Consider the following 24950-nt stretch of genomic DNA (forward strand, 5'->3'; position numbering starts at 1 on the left):
CGGCTGTATGGAAGGCAAACACCCTACCATTGTGCCATCTCTCCAGCCCCCACAATTCTCAGCTTTCATCTCTCTATTTTTTATTTACTTATTCAGCTATTTGCTTATTTATTTATTTATTTATTTAGTTTGGGGCCACACCTGATGATGTGCAGGGCTGACTCCTGGCTCTGCCTTCAGGAATCACTCCTGGTGGTGCTCAGAGGACCCTGTGGGATGCCGGGGATGGAACCTGGGTGAACAGCGTACAAGGCAAGCACCCTCCTCCTGTGCTATAGATCCAACCCTTCCTGGGGGTGTCTTTCCTGGACATCCCGCCAGCCTCACCAAGTTGCCTCCAAGGATGCCCAGAGCCGCTGCCTCCTTGTAGTCAGGTCGTCCTGGTGCAACCAGGCAGCTGCCTGGCTGGTTTTTCCTCTCGGGCTGCCCCAGGGCTCCTTCGGGGTGTCTCCTCCTCTCCTCCTCCTGCCTGAGCTGTGCCCGGCCCTCTCAGGTTCTTCTGCTGCGCGGTGCCAGTCTGCGTACACAGACCGGCCCGCCGTCACCATGCCCAGCATCTTTACCTACCAGAGCTCCGAGGTTGATTGGTGTGAGAGCAATTACCAATACTCAGAGCTGGTGGCTGAATTCTACAACACGGTGAGCACTGTTGGCAGAGCCAGGGGAGCAGAGACCCAACACAGCTGCGGGAGTGGGGTTTTTCCTGTCACCTACGTCTGTGCTGGGGAAGCTCACCTGAGCTGTTTGCTGCTCTGAGCCTCCCTTTGACTCATCAGTGACTTTTATTCATTCATTCATTCACTCACTCATCTCTCATCTTGGGTGGAAAGAAATGCTTGGAAGGCAGGAAAAGCTCAGGCAGAGGCTGTGTCTCCCCCCAGTTCAGGGGGTGAGGGGGGGAGACAGTCCCCAAAGAGAAACTTCCAGGCATTGATGCTCATCCAAATAGAAGGGAGTACTCAGAGGAGGCTTCTGAGGTGAGATGGGAAAGGAGCAGATCAGAGAGGACTTCCTGAGGGAGGTGACATCCTAATTTTTCTCCTTCAGCTAGATTTCCCTACCTTCTCCTCAGCCCAATTCATCCCTGTGGCTGGAGACAGGCTGGGTCTGACTAGGACGAGACCTGCATACTAGGGGGTCCTTTTCTTTAGGGCTGATCCTGGGGCCACTGGGTCATTCTTGATCTTGGAGCCTCTGGATGCTGAGTGAAGGTTTAAGGGGTGCTGGCCAGTGACTCTGAGGTTGGAAATAGGTTGCAGGGGGGCTGTGAAAGCTGCAAGAAATGGTGGGGGCTGTGGGCTGTGTGTGGGGTCATTGCACCCCCCAATGCTGAATAAATCGGCCCCTGCATTCAGCTCTGCTCTGTGTCTGGTGCCCAGGGTGAGCACTGCGGAGTGAGTCTGGCAACAAAGCTCAGTTTATATTTTTCCCTTATTTGGGCTACAACTAGTAGTGCTTGCGGCTGACTCCTGATTTTGTGCTCAGGGATCTCTCCTGGTAGTGCTCAGAGAGCCCTATGGGATGCTGGGGCTCGAACCCGGGTCAGCTGCATGCAAGGCCAGTGCCTTCCCCGCCTTGCTATCACGAAGGCCCCTGTTTGCTTCACATCTTCCCAGCAATATGGCATGATGGAAAAGGGCGAGGGTGGGACTTATCACAATTATTTTTCAGGTGGGCTAAGAGGGGTTCATTTTTTCTTTCCATTTTCTAGCAGTTTATTTATTTATTTATTTATTTATTTATTTATTTATTTATTTATTTATTTATTTATTTATTGGTTTTGGGGCTACGTCCAGTGATGCTTCAGGGATCACTCCTGGCTCTGTGCTCAGAAATTCCTCCTGGCAGGCCTGGGGACCATATAGAACCCTGGGAATCAAACCACGTTCATCCCAGGTCAGCCGCATGCAAGGCAAATGCCCTACCACTGTGCAAATCTCTGCGGTCCCTTCTTTCCATGTTTGGGCCACACTTGCCAATGCTCAGGGCTGACTCCAGTTTCCATGCTCAGGACTCATTCCTTGTGATGCTCAGGGAATCCTAGGAGGTACTGGGCATCAGACCCAGCTTGGTTGCGTGCAAGGCAAACTCTCTCCCTGGTGTCCTCTCTCTTTCTCTCTCTTTGCTCCTGACTCACTTAACCACTTTCTGGGGGGAGTTTTGGGGCACACCTGGTGGTGTTCCAGGATTACTCCTAGCTCTGAGCATAGGGAGCACTCCTAGAAGGCTCAAGGACCCTATAGGATGCCGGAGATCAAACCAGGATCAGTTGTGTACAAGGCAAACAGCCTCTATCTATCCATCCATCTATCCATCTATCTATCTATCTATCTATCTATCTATCTATCTATCTATCTATCTATCTGTCTGTCTGTCTGTCTGTCTGTCTGTCTATATGTCTGTCTATCACCTATCTATCTATATATTTATTACCTATCTATCTATCTATCTATCTATCTATCTATCTATCTATCTATCTATCTATCTATCATCTATCCAAACATCTGTCTAGCTATCTAGCACTCTCGTCATCTGGAATTTTTTTTTTTATGATTGGTTCTTTGGCCTGTCACTCGGGGCCAGAGAGATAGGACAAAGTTGTGAACATATGCTTTGCATGCAGCCATCCTGGGTTCAATGGAGTGGTGATGTTGGATGTGATATATTAAAAAAATATATCTAACCTAGAGGCTGGAGGGATAGCACAGTGGTAGGACAGACCCGGTTCAATTGCCGACAATCCATATGCTTTCCCAAGCCTGCCAGGGGTGATTTCTGAGTGTAGAGCCAAAAGGAACCCCTGAATGCCACTGGATGTAGCCTCCTCAAAATAAATCTAGCCTATATTCCAGAAAGTTCACTGTTCAGCTCACTTGGAGATACAGGTATGAGCTGGGAGCACTTATGTAGAAGCTAGCAGCGAGTGTGAGAACACACTGCAACTCTCAGCAGGACAAGTTGTGGCCAGAGAGATGGTCCAATGGTCAGGCACTCCCCTTGCATGCCACGGACCCCATTCAATCCCCCAGCCCTGCCTGTTACCCTGAGTATCACGAGGAGTCACTGTTGAGCCAGAAGCCAGGAAGAGGTCATGAGTGGGGGCCTCAACTTCCCTCCCCTTGCAAAAATTTATATATAAACATATATATACATATATATATATATATATATATATATGGGGCCAGAGTAATAACACAGCAGTAGGGCATTTGCCTTGCACACTGCCACCCCGGGATGGACCCAGGTTTGATCCCCACCATCCCTTATGGATCCCTGAGCCTGCCAGAAGTGATTTTTGAGTGTAGAGCTAGGAGGAACCCTTGAGTGCAGCTGGGTGTGACCAAAACCCAAAATAATAATAATAATAATAATAATAATAATAATAATAATCTGGAGCCACAGTGACAGCAGAGAGGACACTTGCCTTGCAGGCAGCCAAGTTAGATTAGATCTCTGGCATCTCATAATGCCACCCCACTCTCTACCAGGGGTGATTCAAGAATGCAAAGCCAGGAGGAAGCTCTGAGCACTTTTGGGGATGGGTTCCAAACAAACAAACAAACAAACAAACAAGCAAAATCTACCAGACAGGTTGTCAAGACTGATTCATTCACAGGTGACTCTTCTGCTCAGACCTTTCATCTGGAGAAACTTTGACCCAAGCTTGTCCCCTCAGTAGAGATCAGAAGGGGGATGCGGAGACATCTTTGTTACTTATGATGCAATAAACAAACAGGTTGGGGGCCAGAGCAATAGCACAGCTGGTAGGACATTTGCCTCCCATGTGGCTGACCCAGGTTTGATCCCGGCATCCCATATCCCTGGGCCTGCCAGAAGCAAATTCTGAGCGTAGAGCCAGGAGGAACTCCTGAACACAGCTGGTGTGGCCCAAAAAGCAAAATAAGTAAATAAAAAAACAGGTTGAGGAGAAAATGCTTACCCATCCCTGGGTGTCCGGCTTACCGCATACAAAATACCACATACCAAATACTGCAAAGTTAGTGATGTGTTTTTTTTCCTGGACCACACCTGGACTACTAATCTATTTTTGTGCAGGGTTGGGGGGGCCCACCCAAGGAATCACTTCTGGCTGTGTTTGGTCTCCTGCATGCCAACTGTGCTGGAGTCCTGAAAACAGGTGGCCTCAGTCACACACAGGGCAATATAGAAAGGTTGAAAATTAACTGAGCTATTATTACTTTTATTTTATTTTATTTTATTTTATTTTATTTTATTTTGGGGTTTTTCGGCCACACCCAGCCGGCAGCTCTCAGGGGTTACTCCTGGCTCTGCACTCAGAAATTCCTCCTGACAGGCTTAGGAGACCATATGGGATGTTGGAGATCAAACCAGGCTCATCCTGGGTCTGCCGCATGCAAGGCAAACTCCCTACCGCTGTGCTATCGCTTCAGCCCCCAACTCCATGAAACTTTAATCTTTTTTGTTCTTTTTCTTCTTGGTTTTGAACCAGGTCCAATGATGCCCAGGACTAACTCCTGGCTCTATGCTCAGAAATCACTCGGAGGACCCTATGGGATGTCGGGGATCAAACCTGGGTCAGATGTATGCAAGGCAAATGTCCTACCCATTGTGCTATCACTCCGGCCCCTGATTTATTACTTTGGTTTTGTTTGTTTCTTTCAAATTTTGGGTGGTATCTGGTGGTATTCAGGGCTTATTCCTGCCTCTGCACTCAGGTCGACCTTACTCTGCACCCTGCTAGAGCTCTGAGGACCCACCAGACATAGTACAGGGGATTAAACCCAGATCAGCTGCCTTCAAAAATAGTAAACTGGGGCCAGAGAAATAGCACAGCAGTCGAGCATTTGCCTTGCATGCGGCTAACCCAGGATAGACCCAGGTTCAATCCTTAGAATTGTTTTTTGGGGGATTGTTTTTTTGTTTTGGTTTTGGTTTTTGGTTTTTGGGTCACACTCGGCAGTGCTCAGGGGTTACTCCTAGCTCCACACTCAGAAATTGCCCTGTCAGACTCGGGGGACTATATGGATGCGGGGATTCTAGCCTCTGATCCTCAGTATCTTATATAGTTCCCCAAGCAAGTCAGGAGCTATTTCTGCGCACAGAGCCAGGAGTAACCCCTGAGCATTGTCGGTCTTAAAACTGGAAGAAAAAAAAAACTCAAAACAAAAATAAAAACCTAGTAAACCGGGGTTAGAATGAGTATGGCCTTAAAATAAAAATAAGGGACCGGAGAGATAGCATGGAGGTAAGGCTTTTGCCTTTTGTGCAGAAAGATGGTGGTTCGAATCCCAGTATCCCATATGGTCCCCTGTGCCTGCCAGGGGCGATTTCTGAGCATAGAGCCAGGAGTAACCCCTGAGTGCTGCCAGGTGTGACCCAAAAACCAAAAAAATAAAAAATAAAAATATAACAGAACACTAGGGGCCGGAGAGATAGCATGGAGCTAAGGCGTTTGCCTTGCATGAGGAAGGATGGCGGTTCAAATCCCAGCATCCCATATGGTCCCCAGAGCCTGCCAAGAGCGACTTCTGAGCGTAGAGCTAGGAGTAACCCCTGAGCGCTGCCGGTGTGACCCAAAAACCAAAACACACACACAACACTAATAATTTGTGTGTGTGTGTGTGTGTGTGTGTGTGTGTGTGTGTGTGTGTGATTTTTGGGTCACACCCGGCAGTGCTCAGGGATTATTCCTGGCTCCAGGCTCAGAAATTGCTCCTGGCAGGCACGGGGGACCATATGGGACGCCGGGATTCGAACCGATGACCTCTTACCTCCATGCTATCTCTCCGGCCCCAGAACACTAGTAATCTAACCTATTTTATCTGCCTAAAGTTTGCTCCAAATCATCTCTCTGACATTGTTATGCTTGTGATGGTTGTTCTTCTTGTTCATTATTACTATTATTATTTTATGGACCACAGCCAGCCTTACTCAGAGCTCACTCCTGGCTATGCACTCATAAATCACTCTTTTTTCTCAGGGGTTACTCCTGGCTATGCTCTCAGAAGTTGCTCCTGGCTTCTTGGGGGACCATATGGGACACCGGGGGATCGAACCGCGGTCCGTCCTAGGCTAGCGCAGGCAAGGCAGGCACCTTACCTCCAGCTCCACCGCCCGGCCCCCATAAATCACTCTTGGATTCAGAGATTATATGGAGTGTTAGGATTCAAACTTGGCATGCCACATGCAAGGCAAATGCTCTGCAATGCTCTCCTCTCTCTCTCTCTCTCTCTCTCTCTCTCTCTCTCTCTCTCTCTCTCTCTCTCTCTCTCTCTCTCTCTCTCTCTCTCTCTCTCTCTCTCTCTCTCTCTCTCTCTCTCTCCCCGCCCCCCGGGAAACTAGTTTAAGTGCACCCTGCTTTTTGGAGTGTTTTGTTTGTTTGTTTGTTTGTTTGTTGTTTTGCTGGGTTTTGAATTCAATGTTTTGCAAATGTTTCCTGCTATATGGTCCTCCGAGCCTGCAGGAGCGATTTCTGAGTGCAGAGCAAGGAATAAACCCTGGGTGCCACGGGGTGTGACCCCCCCAAAAAAATTACACCTCACTTCACCAATGCAACCTTCCCACCACCAAAGCTCCCCATTGCCCTCCTCCTTCACCCTGTGGACAGCTTTATGGGGTACCAGGGATCGAACCCAAGACAGCCACAGGCAACATAAATACCCTTCCCACTTTACTTTCGCTCCAGCCCGTTTTCTTTCCTTTCAGCAGTGAGCAGAGCCCCACCTTGGGGGGGGGGGCACTGCAGAAGAAGCGGGGAGGGGAGGGAGGCTTTGCAGTGGGTATAGACTTCCTGGGGGGCCCCCGGATCTATCTTCACCTTTGATCTCCCCCCTAGTACTTGGAGACCTCCTGAGCAGAACATTGCTCGGGTCCTTTCGCTGGATCCCAAGGAGAGCAGTTGAGGACAGGGGTGAGCGGCTAGTGAGAGAATGCAGCCTGGATGTCACATCACCGGGGCTGATGAAGCTGCTCCTCCCACCCACAGGCAGAGTCGGGTGGAGTGTGAGATTGGGAAATGTGGGGGCCCAGTCCCAGAGGGCAGGGCCGGCAGTGAGATACCATCAGAAACTCCTCAGGGGAGGGGGCATTAGTCACCGCTCTGCCTGGCAAGGTCAGCTTCATTCTGCTTGCTCAGGACTCAGCCCCAGCAGCCCCACCTGGGTCGCTGCTGGTCACCTCCAAGCAGTGGGGACCGTCTGCTTAGGGTCTTTTTCTTTTCCTCTTGGGGCCACGCCCAGCTTGTGCTCAGGGATCCTGGCAGGGTTCAGGAAGCTCTGTGGGATGTCTGGGATCAAACTCAGGTCACTACACGCAAGGCCGGAGCCCTCCCCACTGTGCTATCGCTCCAGTCCTTGGAGTGGGACATTGGTTGCCTAGGAGAATTCAGAGGCCTGGTGATTTTTTGTTTTTGTTTTTGGGTCACACCCGGCAGTGCTCAGGGATTACTTCTGGCTCTACGCTCGGAAATCGCTCCTGGCAGGCACAGGGGACCATATGGAATGCCAGGATTCGAACCACTGTTGGTCCCGGGTCAGCCACTTGCAAGGCAAACGCCATGCCGCCGTGCTATCTCTCCAGCCCCAATGGGTGCTTTTTTGTTTGTTTGTTTCTTTTTTATTTATTTTTTTCCTTCCTTCCTTCCTTCTTTCTTTCTTTCTCTTTTTTCTTTTTCCTTTTTTCTTTCCTTCCTTCTTCCTTCCTTCCTTCCTTCCTTCCTTCCTTCCTCCTTCCTTCCTTCCTAGCTTCCTCCCTTCCTCCCTCCCTCCCTCCCTCCCTTCCTTCCTTCCTTCCTTTCTTTCTTTTTTACTTTCTTCCTTTCTTTCTTTCTTTCTTTCTTTCTTTCTTTCTTTCTTTCTTTTCTTTTTTCGGGTCACACCCGGCAGTGCTCAGGGGCCACTCAGAAATCGCTCCTGGCAGGCCCAGGGGACCATATGGGACGCCGGGATTCGAACTACCAACCTCCTGCATGAGAGGCAAACGCCTTACCTCCATGCTATCTCTCCAGCCCCCTTTCTCTCTCTCTCTCTCTCTCCCTCCCTCACTCCCTCCCTCCCTCCCTTCCTTCCTTTCTTCCTTCCTTCCTTCCTTTCTTCCTTCCTTCCTTCCTTTCTTCCTTCCTTCCTTCCTCCTTCCTTCCTTTCTTCCTTCCTTCTTTCCTTCCTTCCTTTCTTTTCTTCCCATCCCTGGTGATGCTCAGGATTTACTTCAGGAATGATTCCTGGCAGTGCTCAGGAGACCATACGGGATGCCAAGGATCAAACCTAGGTGGGCCTCATACAAGACAATCTCCCTCCTGCTGCACTGCTACTCTGTTTCCTGAGTGCCTGCTTTGTATGCAGGAGACCCAAATCACCCCGAGTGTCTCCCTCAGATGGACAAAACGGCCCCCAAACAAATAATAACAAAAGCATCTGTGCTTTGATCACACACACACACACACACAGTTGCTATGGTTAAAGATTGTTCTCGATTTAATGATATGAAGAGGAGAATAGGAAGGGGGGGGGTTTCTGGAACTGGCTCAGGGCCTCGGTGTCTGCCTTGCAAGTGTGAGGCCATGAGTTTGATCCCCAGCACCATCTGCATTACTAACCCTAATCCTGTCATCACGGCTACTGGTATTTCTCTGGCGTGGTGACCAGACTCACTTGGCTGCTAAGCATGCAGTTTTTGAGGTTGGAGCATTTCCTGGTGATGCTCTGATCCCCCTGAACATTACCAGAAGTAACCCCTGAGCATTGCCAGCTGAGACAACCCCCCCCCCCACACACACAGACTGAATGTTACATTTATGAAAACAGAAAAGGGAAGGGAACAGAGAGGCCAGAGTCATAATATAGTGGGGAAGGTGCTTGTCTTGGATGCAGTGGACCCAAGTTTGATTCCTGGCATCCATATAGACCCCTGAGTCCACCAAGAGGGGTCCCTGAGCTCAGAGCCAGGAGTAAGGCCTGAGCATAGCTGGGTGTGACCCTCCCCCCCAAAATGATAAAGGGTAGGGAATGGAGAGTGACAGATACATAGTGATATGGAGAAACAAAGTTTTTTTTTTTTTTTTTTTTTTTTTTTGGTTTTTGGGCCACACCCGGTAACGCTCAGGGGTTACTCCTGGCTATGCGCTCAGAAGTCGCTCCTGGCTTGGGGGACCATATGGGACGCTGGGGGATCGAACCGCGGTCCGTCTCCTAGGCTAGCGCAGGTAAGGCAGGCACCTTACCTCCAGCGCCACCGCCCGGCCCCAGGAGAAACAAAGTTTTAATTGCACAGTCAGGAAGCAAGGAAATTTGCTCTGAATTGTCACCATCCACCTGACCCTCTCCCACCTTTCATGTCCCTAAGTAAACTTCAGAATCCTGCAGTTCTGTGCAGCCTCTGAGAAATGAGTTCACCTCTCTATTAGATCTTCCTTGGTGACTAGATTCCAGTTCCTGGAATTCTATTGTGGGAGATCTTAGAGAGTCTCTTTTCTCAAAGTTAGCCCTCACTGGAGAGGCAGTCAAAAGTGTGTGTGTGAAATAGGGGGAAATGAGCAAGCTACATGGTGAAAGAAAAGTTCAAGGGCCCGGAGAGATAGCACAGCGGCGTTTGCCTTGCAAGCAGCTAATCCAGGACCTAAGGTGGTTGGTTCGAATCCCGGTGCCCTATGGTCCCCCATGCCTGCCAGGAGCTATTTCTGAGCAGACAGCCAGGAGTAATCCTTTGAGCACTGCCAGGTGTGGCCCAAAAACCAAAAAAGAAAAAAGAAACATTCAAGCACATCCAGGGAAGCCTGGCCTAGCTGGAAAGCATGGAGAGGACACAAGTATGCTCCATGCGGTGTCAACAGCATGAACAAACTCATGGCATTAAGATTCTAACCAGTTCGAGGCAATGCCACTTTCCTTAAGGCAGGCAGGGGAGAGAAGACGTGAGGCGTGACTTATGAGCTGGGTTTAAGGAAACGTCTGGGTTCACTTGATCGTCATCAAAGTGGTGTTTTACTTGGGAGATTCAGGGCGAGGGAGGCAAATTGGTTCAGTAACTTGGGTTTAGCCAATATGCCTGAGGGTCAGTGTGGGGCTGATGGCAGAGCAAAGTGTAGATTCCAGTTGGGATTTTGCCCCTTTTCCCCTCTCTGTAGCTTTCTTTCCTCTGGGACAACAGCCCCAACACCTCCCTGACGGGCCACTGTCTCTATGACACAGAATTCAGCGCCCACCCACCAGCATCTAAATCTTGGGGCTCTGCGTGAGGACTGAACACAAGAGTCTTTCATAGAGGGCCACCACATTGCCTAGATTCCAACTCCCAGAGATGATCCCCTTAGGAGCTCAAATCTACCTTGTTTCTGATTTTAATGGTTTTTGGCCATTATGTTGATTAAGGAGTTCTTGAAATCTATGATTGAGTGGATCCATAAATGGATATTTTTTATTTTGGGGCCACACCCAAAATCTCTCAGGGGCTACTCTTGGCTTTGTGCTCAAGAATCGCTCCTGGCAGAGCTCAAGGCATCATATGGGATGCTGGGGATCGAACCTATGTGGGCCGCTTGCGAGGCTAAAGTCCTCATCGCTGTCCTATTGCTCGTGCCCTGGATATATTTTTGGTTTTGGTTTTGGGTCACATCCAGCAGTGCTCAGGGTTACTTTTGGTTCTGTGCTCAGGGATCAGTTCTCACAGGGGTTGGTGGACCCCAGGTGGTGCCACAGATTAAACCTGGACCAGGGATGTGACTCAATGGTGGAGTGCTTGTCTGGCACATGTGACGTCCTGCAATCAATTCCCAGCAACAGAGAACGTTTAAAAAAATCTTCTAGAAGCTAGTTGTACACAGCTTTAAGAAGAGTGCCTTGAATGAATTGGAGCAATAGTATAATAAGTAAGGTGTTTGCTTCCCATGCAAATGATGTAGGTTCAATTCTTGCATCCTACATGATCCTCCTACCCAGTGTTTAGCCGAGTTAGCTCTGAAAAAACACTGGGTGTGGTCAAATATATGCATGTATATAAAGTATTTGTAATATATAGAGAGAGATAGCCTTGGGCCCGGAGAGATAGCACAGTGGCGTTTGCCTTGACAACAGCTGATCCAGGACCAAAGGTGGTTGGTTTGAATCCCGGTGTCCCATATGGTCCCCCGTGCCTGCCAGGAGCTATTTCTGAGCAGACAGCCAGGAATAACCCCTGAGCACCGCTAAGTGTGGCCCAGAAACACACACACACACAAAAAGAGATAGCCTTGAGCACAAAATGTTAAAGAATCTGGGCCCGGAGAGATAGCACAGCGGCGTTTGCCTTGCAAGCAGCCGATCCAGGACCAAAAGTGGTTTGTTCGAATCTCGGTGTCCCATATGGTCCCCCATGCCTGTCATGAGCTATTTCTGAGCAGACAGCCAGGAGTAACCCCTGAGCACCGCTGGGTGTGGCCCAAAAAATGTTAAAGAATCTCTGACTCTCGAATATTTGGGGGGGGGGTCACACCCGGCAGTGCTCAGGGGTTACTCCTGGCTCTACGCTCAGAAATCGCTCCTGGCAGGCTCAGGGGACCATATGGGATGCCGGGATTCGAACCACCAACCTTCTGCATGAAAGGCAAACTCTTTACCTCCATGTTATCTCTCCGGCCCCTGACTCTCGAATATTTAATTGTTCTCTCAAGGTGCGTCTCCTCCTGGAGCCCAAACAGCTGCATAGTCTTAAACATCACAATTATGTCCAAACATCCTCTAAAATGGCTTGATTGCAGAAAGAAGAATTTCCTCAGACGTCTTTCATTAGACCTCCCATCATGTTTTATTGGCCAGAATTATATATCACAATTCATTTCTTCATTGTTGGTGAATGGTAGGAATGATTCATGCTTGGGGTTTCCTCCTCCCAGCTGAAATCAGGTATTATTGGTGCTTGAATAATATTTGGGTTTATTTAGCAATAAAAACGAGGTCCCAGGGCTGGAGCGATGGCACAGCAGTAGGGCATTTTCCTTGCATGTGGCTGACCCAGGAAGGACCTCAGTTTGATCCCAGGCGTCCCACATGGCCCCCCAAGCCAAGAGTGATTTTTGAGCACAGAGTCAGGAGTAACCCCCTGATTATCACTGGGTGTGACCCAAAAAATAAAAAAATAATAAAAAAGAAAAAAAAAGAAAAAGAGGTCCCATTTAACTTAAGATAGAGTTAAACTTCAGTAGTCATGATCTAAACCAGTGCTTCTCAAATAGTGGGGCGCTCCCCCGGGGAGGGGGGCACGAGGCTCCATAAAGGGGGACGCATTTGACCTCGGCAAACACTGTCATAAAAAGCTAAGCCCCGGGCCCAGAAAGATAGCACAGTGGCGTTTGCCTTGCAAGCAGCCGATCCAGGACCAAAGGTGGTTGGTTCGAATCCCGGTGTCCCATATGGTCCCCCGTGCCTGCCAGGAGCTATTTCTGAGCAGACAGCCAGGAGTAACCCCTGAGCACCGCCGGGTGTGGCAAAAAAAAAAAAAAAAAAAAAAAAAAAAAACTAACAAAACTAAGCCCCATGTTTATGTCTCTGGAGCTGAGAGTTGTTGTGTCCTGCTTCAAACCCCGCTTTGAAAAGCTATGCATTGCAAAACGTGCAATACGTGCTCATTGTAGTCATTAATCTAGACGTCACCTCTGATTTAAAAAATCAGTTCAGGGGGCCGGAGAGATAGCATGGAGGTAAGGCATTTGCCTTTCATGCAGGAGGTCATCGGTTCGAATCCCGGCGCCCCATATGGTCCCCCATGCCTGCCAGGAGCTATTTCTGAGCAGACAGCCAGGAATAACCCCTGAGCACTGCCGGGTGTGACCCAAAAAAAAAAAAAATCAGTTCAATGGGGCCGGAGAGATAGCATGGAGGTAAGGCATTTGCCTTGAGTCCAGACCGGTGGTTCGAATCCCGGCATCCCATATGGTCCCATATCCCGTGCCTGCCAGGGGTGATTTCTGAGCATAGAGCCAGGAGTGACCCCTGAGCGCTGCCAGGTGTGACCCAAAAACAAACAAACAAACAAAACCAGTTCAATGGAGAGATAGCACAGCGGCGCTTGCCTTGCAAGCAGCCGATCCAGGACCAAAGGTGGTTGGTTCGAATCCTGATGTCCCATATGGTCCCCCCCCCCCCCCGTGCCTGCCAGGAGCTATTTCTGAGCAGACAGCCAGGAGTAACCCCTGAGCACTGCTGGGTGTGGCCCAAAAACAAAAACAAAAACAAATCAGTTCAAATTATTTTATATATTTTTGTTTTGCAGGTTAAAGTTTTTTTTTTTTTAATAAAGATACTATTTACAGTGGCGCGGGGGGGGGAATGTTTTCTTCTTCCTAAGGGGGCATGACAGAAAATAATTGAGAAGCACTGTCCTAAACTAACAATCATGATTTAATGGGGATAGGAATGTATCTCTTGTTTGTTCTGGGGGCATACCCTAGGCCTAGGATGATCAGGGGTAACTCCTGGATCTGCACTCAGGAGTCACTTCTGGAGATGCTCCCGGGACCCTATGGGGTGCAAGGAATCGAAACTGGGTTGGCTGCATGCAAGGCAAGTGCCCTTCCTGCTGTGCTATAGCTCCAACCCTAATATTTATTTCCTTCTTCTCTAATATCCATCATAAGGTTTCAGTGCTAGAGCGAGAATCTTTTGGTGACAGTATTTCTATGGTTCTCCAAGCTTCCTCCTCTCCTCCCTGGAGACTAGAAGAAGAGGAGGCAATTTACTGGCCCGCCTGCCCTTATCTCATTGGCCAGAATACAATCATGTGACTGCAGGCTCAAGGGCGTCTGGGCAATGTAGTCTTCAAATGAATGGTCAGGTTACATAGAAGAGAGAACATCCAAAGAGCTTATGCTCCTTGTTTTTCCATTCCTGGGTCTGAACAAGTCACAGTTGGGTTCAGGAGGAAAAAAGGAAGATGGGTGCATAGGGCTCAATCCTCAATAGAGCGATAACTGCTCTATTCTCGGCGGCCATTGTTAATCATTGCTAATGGTTTATTATTTACCATACATTGATGGGTGTTTGTAGGTCTTCTCTGCTGCTTCTCTTCATTTTTGTTTGTTTGTTTGTTTGCTTGTTTTTGGTTTGGGGGTCACAACCGGCAGCGCTCAGAAGTTACTCCTGGCTTTGCACTCAGAAGTTGCTCAGGGGACCATATGGGATGCTGGGATTGGAACCACCTTCTGCATGCAAGGCAAACACCCTACCTATATGCTATCTCTCCGGCCTCTGCTTCTCTTCTTCTAAGAACATCGAAAGGCATTTGATTTTAGATTGTGGATTCTGCAGTTTCTGAACTACTCCATTTGACCCATCGAAAATCAACTTCCTTCCTTCCCTCCTCATGAAGAGGTGCTCAGGGTTTACCCCTGGTTTGGCACTCAGAAATTACTCCTGGAAGGTTCAGGAGACCATATGAGCTGCCAGGGATCAAACCTAGTTTGGCTGTTGTGCAAGGCAAATGTCCTACCTGCTGTCCCATCTCTCCAGCCTAAAAATCAGTTTCTTTTTCAGAGTACAGTTTGAAGGTTGGGCTGAGAGTGTGCTTTGCATACAGAAAGCCGGAGTGAAGTTCCTGACATTGCCTACTCTCCAGAGAGGCAAACCCCCCTCTCCCCACCACACTACCCCTGAGCACAGAACCAGGAGTAGCTGCTGAGCACTGCTGAGATGGCAAATCCCAAAAGCAAAATAAACAAAAGGCAGAAGAGTGTCGCTGCAAATTTTTCTCAGGCTGGGTGGATTGGAGGATAAGATTCTGAGAGGCGGGGAGTCAAGCAGGAGGAGGTTTGGCAGGCCCACGCCATGCCGGAGGCCTGCTTGGCCAGGCCTAGGGGGGGGTGCGGGATTTGGGTAACCCCAGCACCCCTCTGCCACCTTGCTCCAGATCTCCAGGGCTTCCCCGGGCCACACCCCTGGGCAAGCCGGTGAGTTGGGTCCCTTGGTGGAGCTTGAAGGACCCTAGGCCTTCCCCCACTATCCATGCGGCTCCTTAGGGAGGGTCTGGGTGGGGCTCTGAACTTCTGTTCTCCCAGCTTCTTGAAGGATCTCTCCTTCCTGGGAGCCGGGAGTCAAGCAGGAGGAGGTTTGGCAGGCCCACGCCATGCCGGAGGCCTGCTTGGCCAGGCCTAGGGGGGGGTGCGGGATTTGGGTAACCCCAACACCCCTCTGCCGCCTTGCTCCAGATCTCCAGGGCTTCCCCGGGCCACACCCCTGGGCAAGCCGGTGAGTTGGGTCCCTTGGTGGAGCTTGAAGGACCGTAGGCCTTCCCCCACTATCCATGCGGCTCCTTAGGGAGGGTCTGGGTGGGGCTCTGAACGTCTGTTCTCCCAGCTTCTTGAAGGATCTCTCCTTCCTGGGAGCCGGGAGTCAAGCAGGAGGAGGTTTGGCAGGCCCACGCCATGCCGGAGGCCTGCTTGGCCAGGCCTAGGTGGGGTGCGGGATTTGGATAACCCCAGCACCCCTCTGCCGCCTTGCTCCAGATCTCCAGGGCTTCCCCGGGCCACACCCCTGGGCAAGCCGGTGAGTTGGGTCCCTTGGTGGAGCTTGAAGGACCCTAGGCCTTCCCCCACTATCCATGCGGCTCCTTAGGGAGGGTCTGGGTGGGGCTCTGAACTTCTGTTCTCCCAGCTTCTTGAAGGATCTCTCCTTCCTGGGAGCCGGGAGTCAAGCAGGAGGAGGTTTGGCAGGCCCACGCCATGCCGGAGGCCTGCTTGGCCAGGCCTAGGGGGGGTGCGGGATTTGGGTAACCCCAGCACCCCTCTGCCGCCTTGCTCCAGATCTCCAGGGCTTCCCCGGGCCACACCCCTGGGCAAGCCGGTGAGTTGGGTCCCTTGGTGGAGCTTGAAGGACCCTAGGCCTTCCCCCACTATCCATGCGGCTCCTTAGGGAGGGTCTGGGTGGGGCTCTGAACTTCTGTTCTCCCAGCTTCTTGAAGGATCTCTCCTTCCTGGGAGCCGGGAGTCTAGCAGGAGGAGGTTTGGCAGGCCCACGCCATGCCGGAGGCCTGCTTGGCCAGGCCTAGGGGGGGTGCGGGATTTGGGTAACCCCAGCACCCCTCTGCCGCCTTGCTCCAGATCTCCAGGGCTTCCCCGGGCCACACCCCTGGGCAAGCCGGTGAGTTGGGTCCCTTGGTGGAGCTTGAAGGACCCTAGGCCTTCCCCCACTATCCATGCGGCTCCTTAGGGAGGGTCTGGGTGGGGCTCTGAACTTCTGTTCTCCCAGCTTCTTGAAGGATCTCTCCTTCCTGGGAGCCGGGAGTCAAGCAGGAGGAGGTTTGGCAGGCCCACGCCATGCCGGAGGCCTGCTTGGCCAGGCCTGGGGGGGGTGCGGCATTTGGGTAACCCCAACACCCCTCTGCCGCCTTGCTCCAGATCTCCAGGGCTTCCCCGGGCCACACCCCTGGGCAAGCCGGTGAGCTGGGTCCCTTGGTGGAGCTTGAAGGACCCTAGGCCTTCCCCCACTATCCATGCGGCTCCTTAGGGAGGGTCTGGGTGGGGCTCTGAACTTCTGTTCTCCCAGCTTCTTGAAGGATCTCTCCTTCCTGGGAGCTGGGAGTCAAGCAGGAGGAGGTTTGGCAGGCCCACGCCATGCCGGAGGCCTGCTTGGCCAGGCCTAGGGGGGGGTGCGGGATTTGGGTAACCCCAGCACCCCTCTGCCGCCTTGCTCCAGATCTCCAGGGCTTCCCCGGGCCACACCCCTGGGCAAGCCGGTGAGTTGGGTCCCTTGGTGGAGCTTGAAGGACCCTAGGCCTTCCCCCACTATCCATGCGGCTCCTTAGGGAGGGTCTGGGTGGGGCTCTGAACTTCTGTTCTCCCAGCTTCTTGAAGGATCTCTCCTTCCTGGGAGCCGGGAGTCAAGCAGGAGGAGGTTTGGCAGGCCCACGCCATGCCGGAGGCCTGCTTGGCCAGGCCTAGGGGGGGTGCGGGATTTGGGTAACCCCAGCACCCCTCTGCCGCCTTGCTCCAGATCTCCAGGGCTTCCCCGGGCCACACCCCTGGGCAAGCCGGTGAGTTGGGTCCCTTGGTGGAGCTTGAAGGACCCTAGACCTTCCCCCACTATCCATGCGGCTCCTTAGGGAGGGTCTGGGTGGGGCTCTGAACTTCTGTTCTCCCGGCTTCTTGAAGGATCTCTCCTTCCTGGGAGCCGGGAGTCTAGCAGGAGGAGGTTTGGCTGGCACTGGTAATCTCTGTCCAGTCTACATTTTCAGAATCGCACAAGAAACATTAATAGTACTCTCACAAGAAACATTAATAGCACTCACTATCATTGAATTATGTTTTTATGTATGCAGAATGTCCATTTTGTACTCTGCCCTTTTGCATACCCCTTCATAAGTTCATATTTCTCTTTAACTTCTTTAACTCCTATCATCATTACTCCTTTTTTACCCTTTCTAACTTAAGTACTCTTGAGTCCTAATTCACAGACCAAAGTGGTGCCCTAGAGTTAACACCCACACAACTATTTTAAAAGGCATAAAAAGGACACATATCTTTTCAACATTTTATGGGTGTTTTCTTTGACGGCTATAACTTTTGCTAAATACTTTCTTATACAGTGATGATCCCCCCCCCATTTTTTTTTATCTTCTCTTTGTGAACTGCTCAATATGGAATTTGGTGTGAAAGAATCCCTCAGTTTAATACTTATGTTTGAACCAAGTCATGGGTCTTGTTGGAAATGTTCTTATGCCCCCATATATCTGATAACACCACGTGGCTTTATATCTTATTTGCGTAGGCACACTGACATGGGAAAATACTATACATACCAATAAGTTCTTATCTAATAGAAATGGGAACACACAAATCTTGTAGTACAATGAGACCTTACACCCTGAACATTGACATAAAGACCTGGCACAGGCCTCAGAAGAATGGGCATTCTCCATTTACCCCTTCATCTACAGAAGACATTTACAAAACATCCAAGGTTGTATATAACATCACCCGGAGGCATTCCTGTACCAGGGACGACCCTACAGCTGCTCTGACATCGATCTACTCAAAAGAGACATCCCTTAACACTGAGAAGACAACAAGAACAATGACCTGTTTACTGGACAGGGCTTGCTGTATTGCCCCTTTATGGTGAGGTTTGTCTATAACATCACCTGGAAGCAATCCTCTACCACGGAAGACCCTACCACTGCTCAGACATCGTCCTGCTCAAAAGAGACTTCCCTTAACACTGAGAAGACTTAACAACAAGAACAACCTGCTTATAGGACAGGGCTTCCTGCATTCCCCTTTCATGGTGAGGTGAAACGAGAAGGCACTCCTCATCACGACTTCAATGTAGGACATGCAGATTCCAGAATCTTTAATACAGAAACATGAGACCAACAACAGAGACTGTGTGATAAGTGTGTTGGCGCTACGGACAATGTCTTGGAGCGAACGATAACTTTCCTGAGGCCTAGAGCTGGTCTTATGCCAGGAAACTTCAGGGGTAGGATCTCTTTGTATTTAGGCCAAGGCTATTCCTTTCCATGCCTCTCATATTTTGGTGGGCCTATGCAAACAACAATTGCCACTCTAACACCGTTTTTACTGTGCTCCTTTGACTCTAATCCTTAAAACACACCCACTTAAAATTTGAGGTTAACTTAAGCTAATATGCATGTACATGGAAATGTAAAAAACACTATGCCTCTAATGTTTAAGGAGTTACGTAAGTTTGATGGCTTTAGATTGCCTTGTGTGCTGTTAAGAAATATTATAATGTGCTACAATCTGGGGACTTGAGGGAAAAAGTAATTGCACATGGATTCTGTTTTATTTATCTTAACTTTCTTTGGTGAAAATTCAAAGTTAAGATATCAGCAAGGGGACTTCTTCTGATAATTATGTTATGGGTGATTGTCCTTCCACTGTAACTTTACCTTATCCTCTTTCTTTGCATCTTTTGTTCTCATAATTCATAATAAAAAATTATAAAAAATAAAAAAAAAAAAAAAAAAAAAAAAAAAACAAAAAAAAAAAAAAAAAAAAAAAAAAAAAAAAAAAAAAAAAAAAAAAAAAGATTCTGAGAGGCTTTCCTGGGCCTGGAATATGGAAGATGTTGACTGTTAAGGAGAGACAATGAAACAGTCCCACACATTAGCCAATGGCATAGCTGTGCAATTGGGGTGCTGATCCAGATGTAGCCACAACTGCAGATAGTCCCCCTTGCATTGTCCTAACCCCCTTTCCTCTCGGTCCTAAGAATAGCCTAAAATGGCCCAAGAAGCAAGAAATAAAAGACAAGCAGAAGGGACCAGTGTAACCCTGGGTAGATCTGTTTCCTGAAGGAGGTAGACGAAGGTTGACTCCTACCTTAGTTTTTGGTTTGAGTTGGGGGGGGGCACCTTCTGCTTAGAAGTCAGAGGCTCCTCCTGGCTCTGTCTTCTAGGGAAGCGGTGAGCCTGGGGCTCCTGTCCTGTGGGTCATTCCACTGCTCTGGGACAAGTGTGACCGAGTGTGCTTCCCTCCTCCAGTTCAGCAATGTCACTTTCTTCCTCATCGGGCCTCTCATGATGTTCCTCATGCGTTCCTACGCCCAGAAGCGAACCCGTGGTTTCTACCTGTTTGTGGTCCTCTTCATGGCCATAGGTAGGTGAGGCTGGCACTGGCGGCAGTACGTGCGTGTGTAGGCGCAGAGGTGTGTGTGTGTGCCGCTGCATGTGTGTGGGAGCATGTGTATCAGGTGTGCTGTGTGTGCATGTTTACAGGTGTGTCTGCGGTTTGTGTGAGTGAGCCTTTGTGCATGTGTGCATGTGCAATGTGTGTATTTGTGTGCATTGCATGTAGGTATATGAGTGTTTGACATGTCAGCATGGGCATGGCTACGCACACACACTTTGCGCACCTGTTGGTGTTTTGTGCGTAGACATACACATGCTTGTCTGCATGTACATGAGCCTGTGTCTGCATGCAGTTGTCAACATGTTTGTCTGCGCAGTGTCTACCCAATGTGTATCCATGCAAATGTGTATGACACATGCATGTGAATTTGTTTGCAGTGTCTATGTGTATGGAAGATCACATGTCTGTCTGCATGCACATGGGTGTCAACATGCCTGGGTATCTACTTTTGTTTGCGTGGACACATATATGTCCATATGCATTTAAGTCTACATAGGCATCTGTATGCCTACAGGTATGTAAGCATATACACACGTGTGTACCCATGGGCAAGCACGCACATAGGTGTCTGTCTGCATGCACATGCAAACACACACATGTACCTGGGCCACAGGGGCAGCATTGGGAGCCCCACCACCCGTGCCTTGCAGGCCTCTTCTCCATGTACTTCCACATGACGCTGAGCTTCGTGGGGCAGATCCTGGATGAGCTCACCATCCTGTGGATGCTGGCCAGTGGCTACTGCATCTGGCTGCCGCGATGCTATTTCCCAGCCTTCCTCGGGAAGAGCAGGTGGGCCGCTGGGTCCCTCCCTGGCCTGCCCCCCCCACTCATTGGGACTCAGTCTCCACCCGACCCCACCCCGACTACTCAGGCTGGAACCTGCTTGGGTTCACACCACCATCTCCGGGGACGTTCGGACCTGGGAGGGTGCGGGGGGGTGGGGGGGCACATGCTCAAACTCTTCTGGGCTTCAGGTCCTCTCTCTCCTCCAAGTCTTCCCCTCAGCTCTGGCCTGACACTTCTCTTCCCCCCACGGAGCTCTCTCTACTCTTCTCTCCACTCACCGTGGGCCCTGATGAGTCTTCGAAGACCTTCCCTGTATGTTTTCATCCTTCCTCACTCCTTTCCTTCCTTCCTTCCTTCCTCTTCCTTCTTTTCCTCCCTCCCTCCCTTCTTTCCTGCATTTCTTCCCTCCTTCCTCCCTCCCCTTTCATTCCTTTCATCCCTCCTCTCTCCCCCCTTTCTCCTTCCCTCCCCTTCTTCCTTCATCTTTTCCTGCCTCCCTCCCTTCCTCCCTTCTTTTCCTTCCTCCTTCAATTCCTCCATTCCCCCTCCCTCTTTTCCTCCCTTCCTCTCTCCCTTCCTTCCATCCCTCCCTTCCTTCCTGCATTTCTTCCCTCCTTTCTTCCCCCTTTATTTCTTTCCTCCCTCCCTCTCTCCTTCCTTCCTCCTCTCTGCCTCCCTCCTTCCCTCCCACTCCCCATCAGAACCCCTCTCCTCTCAGGTTCCAGCTCTCCTGCCTGGTCCTCATCATCACAGTCTTCAGCACCTTCCTGTCCTTCCTGAGACCCGTCATCAACGCCTACGCCCTCAACTGCATCGCCATCCACATCCTCTACCTCATATTCCTGGAGTACAAGAAGTGGGTAGCTGCGGGGAGCTGGTTTGCCCCCCTCCCAGTGCCCACCTGTGCTCCCCTGACCAGGACTCGGGAAGGCAGCAGCACCTGAGGGGCCAAGGCAGGATGTGAGCCCAGAGCTGTCAGTCTGTGCAGTCTGCGTGTCTCTCTGTGTTGGGTCACAGTCTTGGTCATTCAGTGGGGTTTGCCTCTGACATATTTTTAAAAAAACTCTTTAGATCCAGGGCACCGGAAAGATAGCACAGTGGTAGGGTGTTTGCCTGGACGGACCCCGGTACGATTCTTGGCATCCCATATGGTCCCCTGAGCCTGCCAGGAGTGATTTCTGAGCACAGAGACAGGAGTAACCCCTGAGTGGCGCTGGGTGTGACCAAAAATATTATTAGATCCAGGGGCCAGAGAGATAGCACATCGGTAGGTCATTTGCTTTGCATGCGGCCAACACAGGACAGATGGTGGTTCGATCCCCTGCATCCTATAGGGTCCCCAGTGCCTTCCAGGAGTGATTTCTGAGTGCAGAGTTAGGAGTAACCCCTGAGAACCGCTGGGTGTGACCCCAAAACAAACAAAAAAAACCCAACCCCCCAAAAAAAACAAACCAACTTACTAGCTACAGATTTAAGTTGTTGGGGGTTATTTTGTTGTTTTGTTTCTGTGTTTCAGTTTTTAGGTCACACCTAGCAAGCAATATTCAGGGGTTACTCTTGGCTCTATACTCAGGAATCACTCCTGGTCATACTGGAGGGCCCCTATGGGACGTTGAGGAGTGAAACTCCTTCCGGTGCATACAAGACAAACACCTGACATGCTACACCCTCTCTACGTCCCTAGGGTTAAGTTTATGACTTTGTTGTGAAGGTCATATCTGCGTGTTCAGAGGCTACTTCACACGCTCTTTTTTTTTTTTTTTTTTTTTTTTTTTGGTTTTTGGGCCACACCCAGCGGTGCTCAGAGGTTACTCCTGGCTATCTGCTCAGAAATAGCTCTTGGCAGGCACGGGGGACCATATGGGAAGCCGGGATTTGAACCAACCACCTTAGGTCCTGGGTCGGCAGCTTGCAAGGCAAACACCGCTGTGCTATCTCTCCGGCCCCACGCTGTCTTTTTTTCAAGCAGTGGTCCCTACCGGGTGATGCTCATTGTACTAGGTAGTGCCAGGGTGGGAATCTGTGGCTCTTGATGGAAAAACTTGTGTTCCAACCCACTGAAGTAGTATCTCTCAAGTCCTGATTTAAGAGAGCTTTATATTAATTATACTATATTATTATATTTATTATTTTATTTTACACCCAGTGGTTTTCAGGGGTTACTCCTGCCTCTACTCTCATGAATTACTCCTGGCAGGCTCAGGGACCCCATGGAACGCCAGGGATCAAACCCAGGTCAGCTGCTTGCAGGGCAAAAGTCCTCCCTGCTGTACCATCGCTCCAGCCATTTAAGATAGTTTTCTAGAGAAGACTAGTTCATGTGTGACGCTGGGTGCTTCTCGTTCTGTCTCATTAGTTCTCCTAATGAGTAGTTGTTCCCTATTGAGTGCTCTCAAGGCTGATCAGTGGATTCGCATGGTGTCATTCCATCCTCAAGGACTGTCCTGCCCTGACCTTTTGGCTAATGGCTTCTGCAACTACTGGTGCATGATCCTCCCATGCATGGGATGGTCCTCCCGCCCATCATGGCATCCAGTCTTACTTCTATAAATCCTTTCACACTAATTATTGGGTGGAAGATTTTCTTGTCTTCCAATCAAGTTAGGATGGTCAACGGTTTCCCGTTGGGTTAGGCAATGATGTTGAGTTGGGTTGGGCAGGCATTTCCATTTGGGTTGGACAGAGCTTGCCGGTTGGGTTGGACTTGGTTCCCAGTTGGGTTCAACCCTAGGAGATTATATTGGATGCTGGCGATCAAACCCAGGTTGGCTGCATGCAAGGCAAGCATCCGACCTGCTGTGTTATCTCTCCCTGCCCACCTCTGACTCATCTTCAGCTTCTCTGTCTGGGCATATTCGTCATCAGAAACTGGTCTCCAGGTCTCTGCCATGCTCCTCTTCCTCACACACACAAACACAAAATGCCCACAAACACATCTAAACACTCACAGGCGTATACATACTCACAAACACATAAATACATACAAACATACACACACAGGCTGCTTGGTGACAAATTCTGAAGCCCTCATACACAAAATACACTCCATGTATTCCCCGCAGCAGGCTGAGGGCTCCCCCTACCTGACTTCCCTCACTTTGTGGGGAGCTCCTTATTTCCTGAGCACATATAACGACGAAATCCTGGGGCCTAACCAACTCTCTCGAGACTTTCACACCTATACCAGCCTCCTAGAATTCCTGGGACACTATTCAGCCCCCCCCCTCGCTCCCCTTCTTAGGATGGGGAACTGAAATTTCCCTCAGCCCCTTCTTCGGCCACCACCATGCCTTCCCTGAGCTGCCCAGTCACCGCCCTCCTCCCGTGTCCCCAGGGTCAACGACAAGGAGCTGCATCACATCGTCCAGGTCTCCGTGGTCCTCTGGGCATTCGCACTGACCAGCTGGATCAGCGACCGTGCGCTTTGCAGTTTCTGGCAGCGGATCCATTTTTTCTACCTCCACAGCATCTGGTAAGCTTCTGGAGCTGGAGCCTGGTGGGAGGCAGAGAGAGGGGAGGCACACAGAGAAGATAGGTGAAAGTGGGGCGGGGGCGGGAGGGGGGCAGGGTGGGTGGACAGATTCAGGAGGAGAGGCAGGTGTGGCTGTAGGGCACGGGGAACCCCAGAGCATTGATCCCTACACTCCTGATGCAACCCTCTCCCTCTCCTAGGCATGTCTTCATCAGCATTACTTTCCCTTACGGGATGGTGGCAATGGCCTTAATAGATGCCAGGTACGAGCTGCCGGGACATACCCTCAAAGTGCACTACTGGCCTCGGGACACGTGGCCCGTGGGGCTCCCTTATGTGGAAGTCAGCCAGGAGGACAAGAGCTGCTGAGATGGAAGCCAGGGAGGAGGCCTCAGCGGCTTGGTGCTCCCACAAGGACAGGACAGAGCTGGTTGGGGAGTTGGAGAGGTGCTGTGTCCTCTCTCCCCGAAACTGTACACCCCTTCACCCCACCTCTGTACTCCAAGGCTGGGGACAGACCCCACCACCACCACCCCTCAGAGCTTTCCATGACCCCTCGACCCCTGTGGAGGCAGCCCAGTCTCACAGTTTCTCTCCAAATTTGGCCTCTTGTGGTCTTCCCTTGGGTTCACAGCTTGTTGTTCTGGCGTGACCCAGGAGGGAACACTGGTTTCTCAACTGCTGAGACCAGAAAAGGAGAGCTGGCAGCCAAGCTGAACCCATAGAAACGGACATCTTAGGGTCATCTTGGACTTTTTTTGGATCTGTCTCTGGACACACCATGACTAGGACACTCAGTGGACATCCCAGAGGCCAGGACATTTTGGTGGTCATCCCGGTCTCCTTTCAGCCACGATGATTCTTTCTGCAGTCTCAGTCAGTGGTGCCCCCAAACTTGACTTACTGGAGAATGTGGGGTACCATGGACTCTGGACTGAACCTGAACCAGACATGTGTGCATCAAAAAAAGTGTTTTTTCCCCTTTTTGGCCCAACCCATCTCTCAAAAAAGGGGTTTTTTGAGGTGACTCATTTGGAGCTCCAGCAACCAGGGCAAGAGGGAAATTGGTGGTGGTGAAAAGTACAGAGCATGGAG

At 50.4% G+C, this 24950-nt stretch overlaps 1 protein-coding gene across 1 annotated transcript; it reads left to right on the top strand.

Annotated features, from left to right (window-relative positions):
- The first annotated feature begins 546 nt into the window (after positions 1–546).
- Positions 547–24228, top strand: ACER1 (alkaline ceramidase 1). The gene is made up of 6 exons (XM_049788751.1): positions 547–639; positions 19447–19561; positions 20245–20386; positions 21102–21239; positions 23718–23855; positions 24056–24228. Exons 1-6 carry the CDS (start codon positions 547–549, stop codon positions 24222–24224), a joined length of 795 nt encoding a protein of 264 aa, XP_049644708.1. The 3' UTR covers positions 24225–24228.
- The last annotated feature ends 722 nt before the right edge of the window (positions 24229–24950 follow it).

The sequence above is a fragment of the Suncus etruscus genome, chromosome 15 (genome assembly GCF_024139225.1).
Source record: "Suncus etruscus isolate mSunEtr1 chromosome 15, mSunEtr1.pri.cur, whole genome shotgun sequence".
Classification (NCBI taxonomy): domain Eukaryota; kingdom Metazoa; phylum Chordata; class Mammalia; order Eulipotyphla; family Soricidae; genus Suncus; species Suncus etruscus.

Excerpts from the sequence above, each read along its gene's own strand:
- ACER1 (XM_049788751.1), top strand. The coding sequence starts at position 547 with ATGCCCAGCATCTTTACCTACCAGAGCTCCGAGGTTGATTGGTGTGAG. Across the intron at positions 20,387-21,101 it reads GCCTTCCTCGGGAAGAGCAG|GTTCCAGCTCTCCTGCCTGG; the intron begins GTGGGCCGCTGG and ends CTCTCCTCTCAG. Across the intron at positions 23,856-24,055 it reads TTCTACCTCCACAGCATCTG|GCATGTCTTCATCAGCATTA; the intron begins GTAAGCTTCTGG and ends TCCCTCTCCTAG.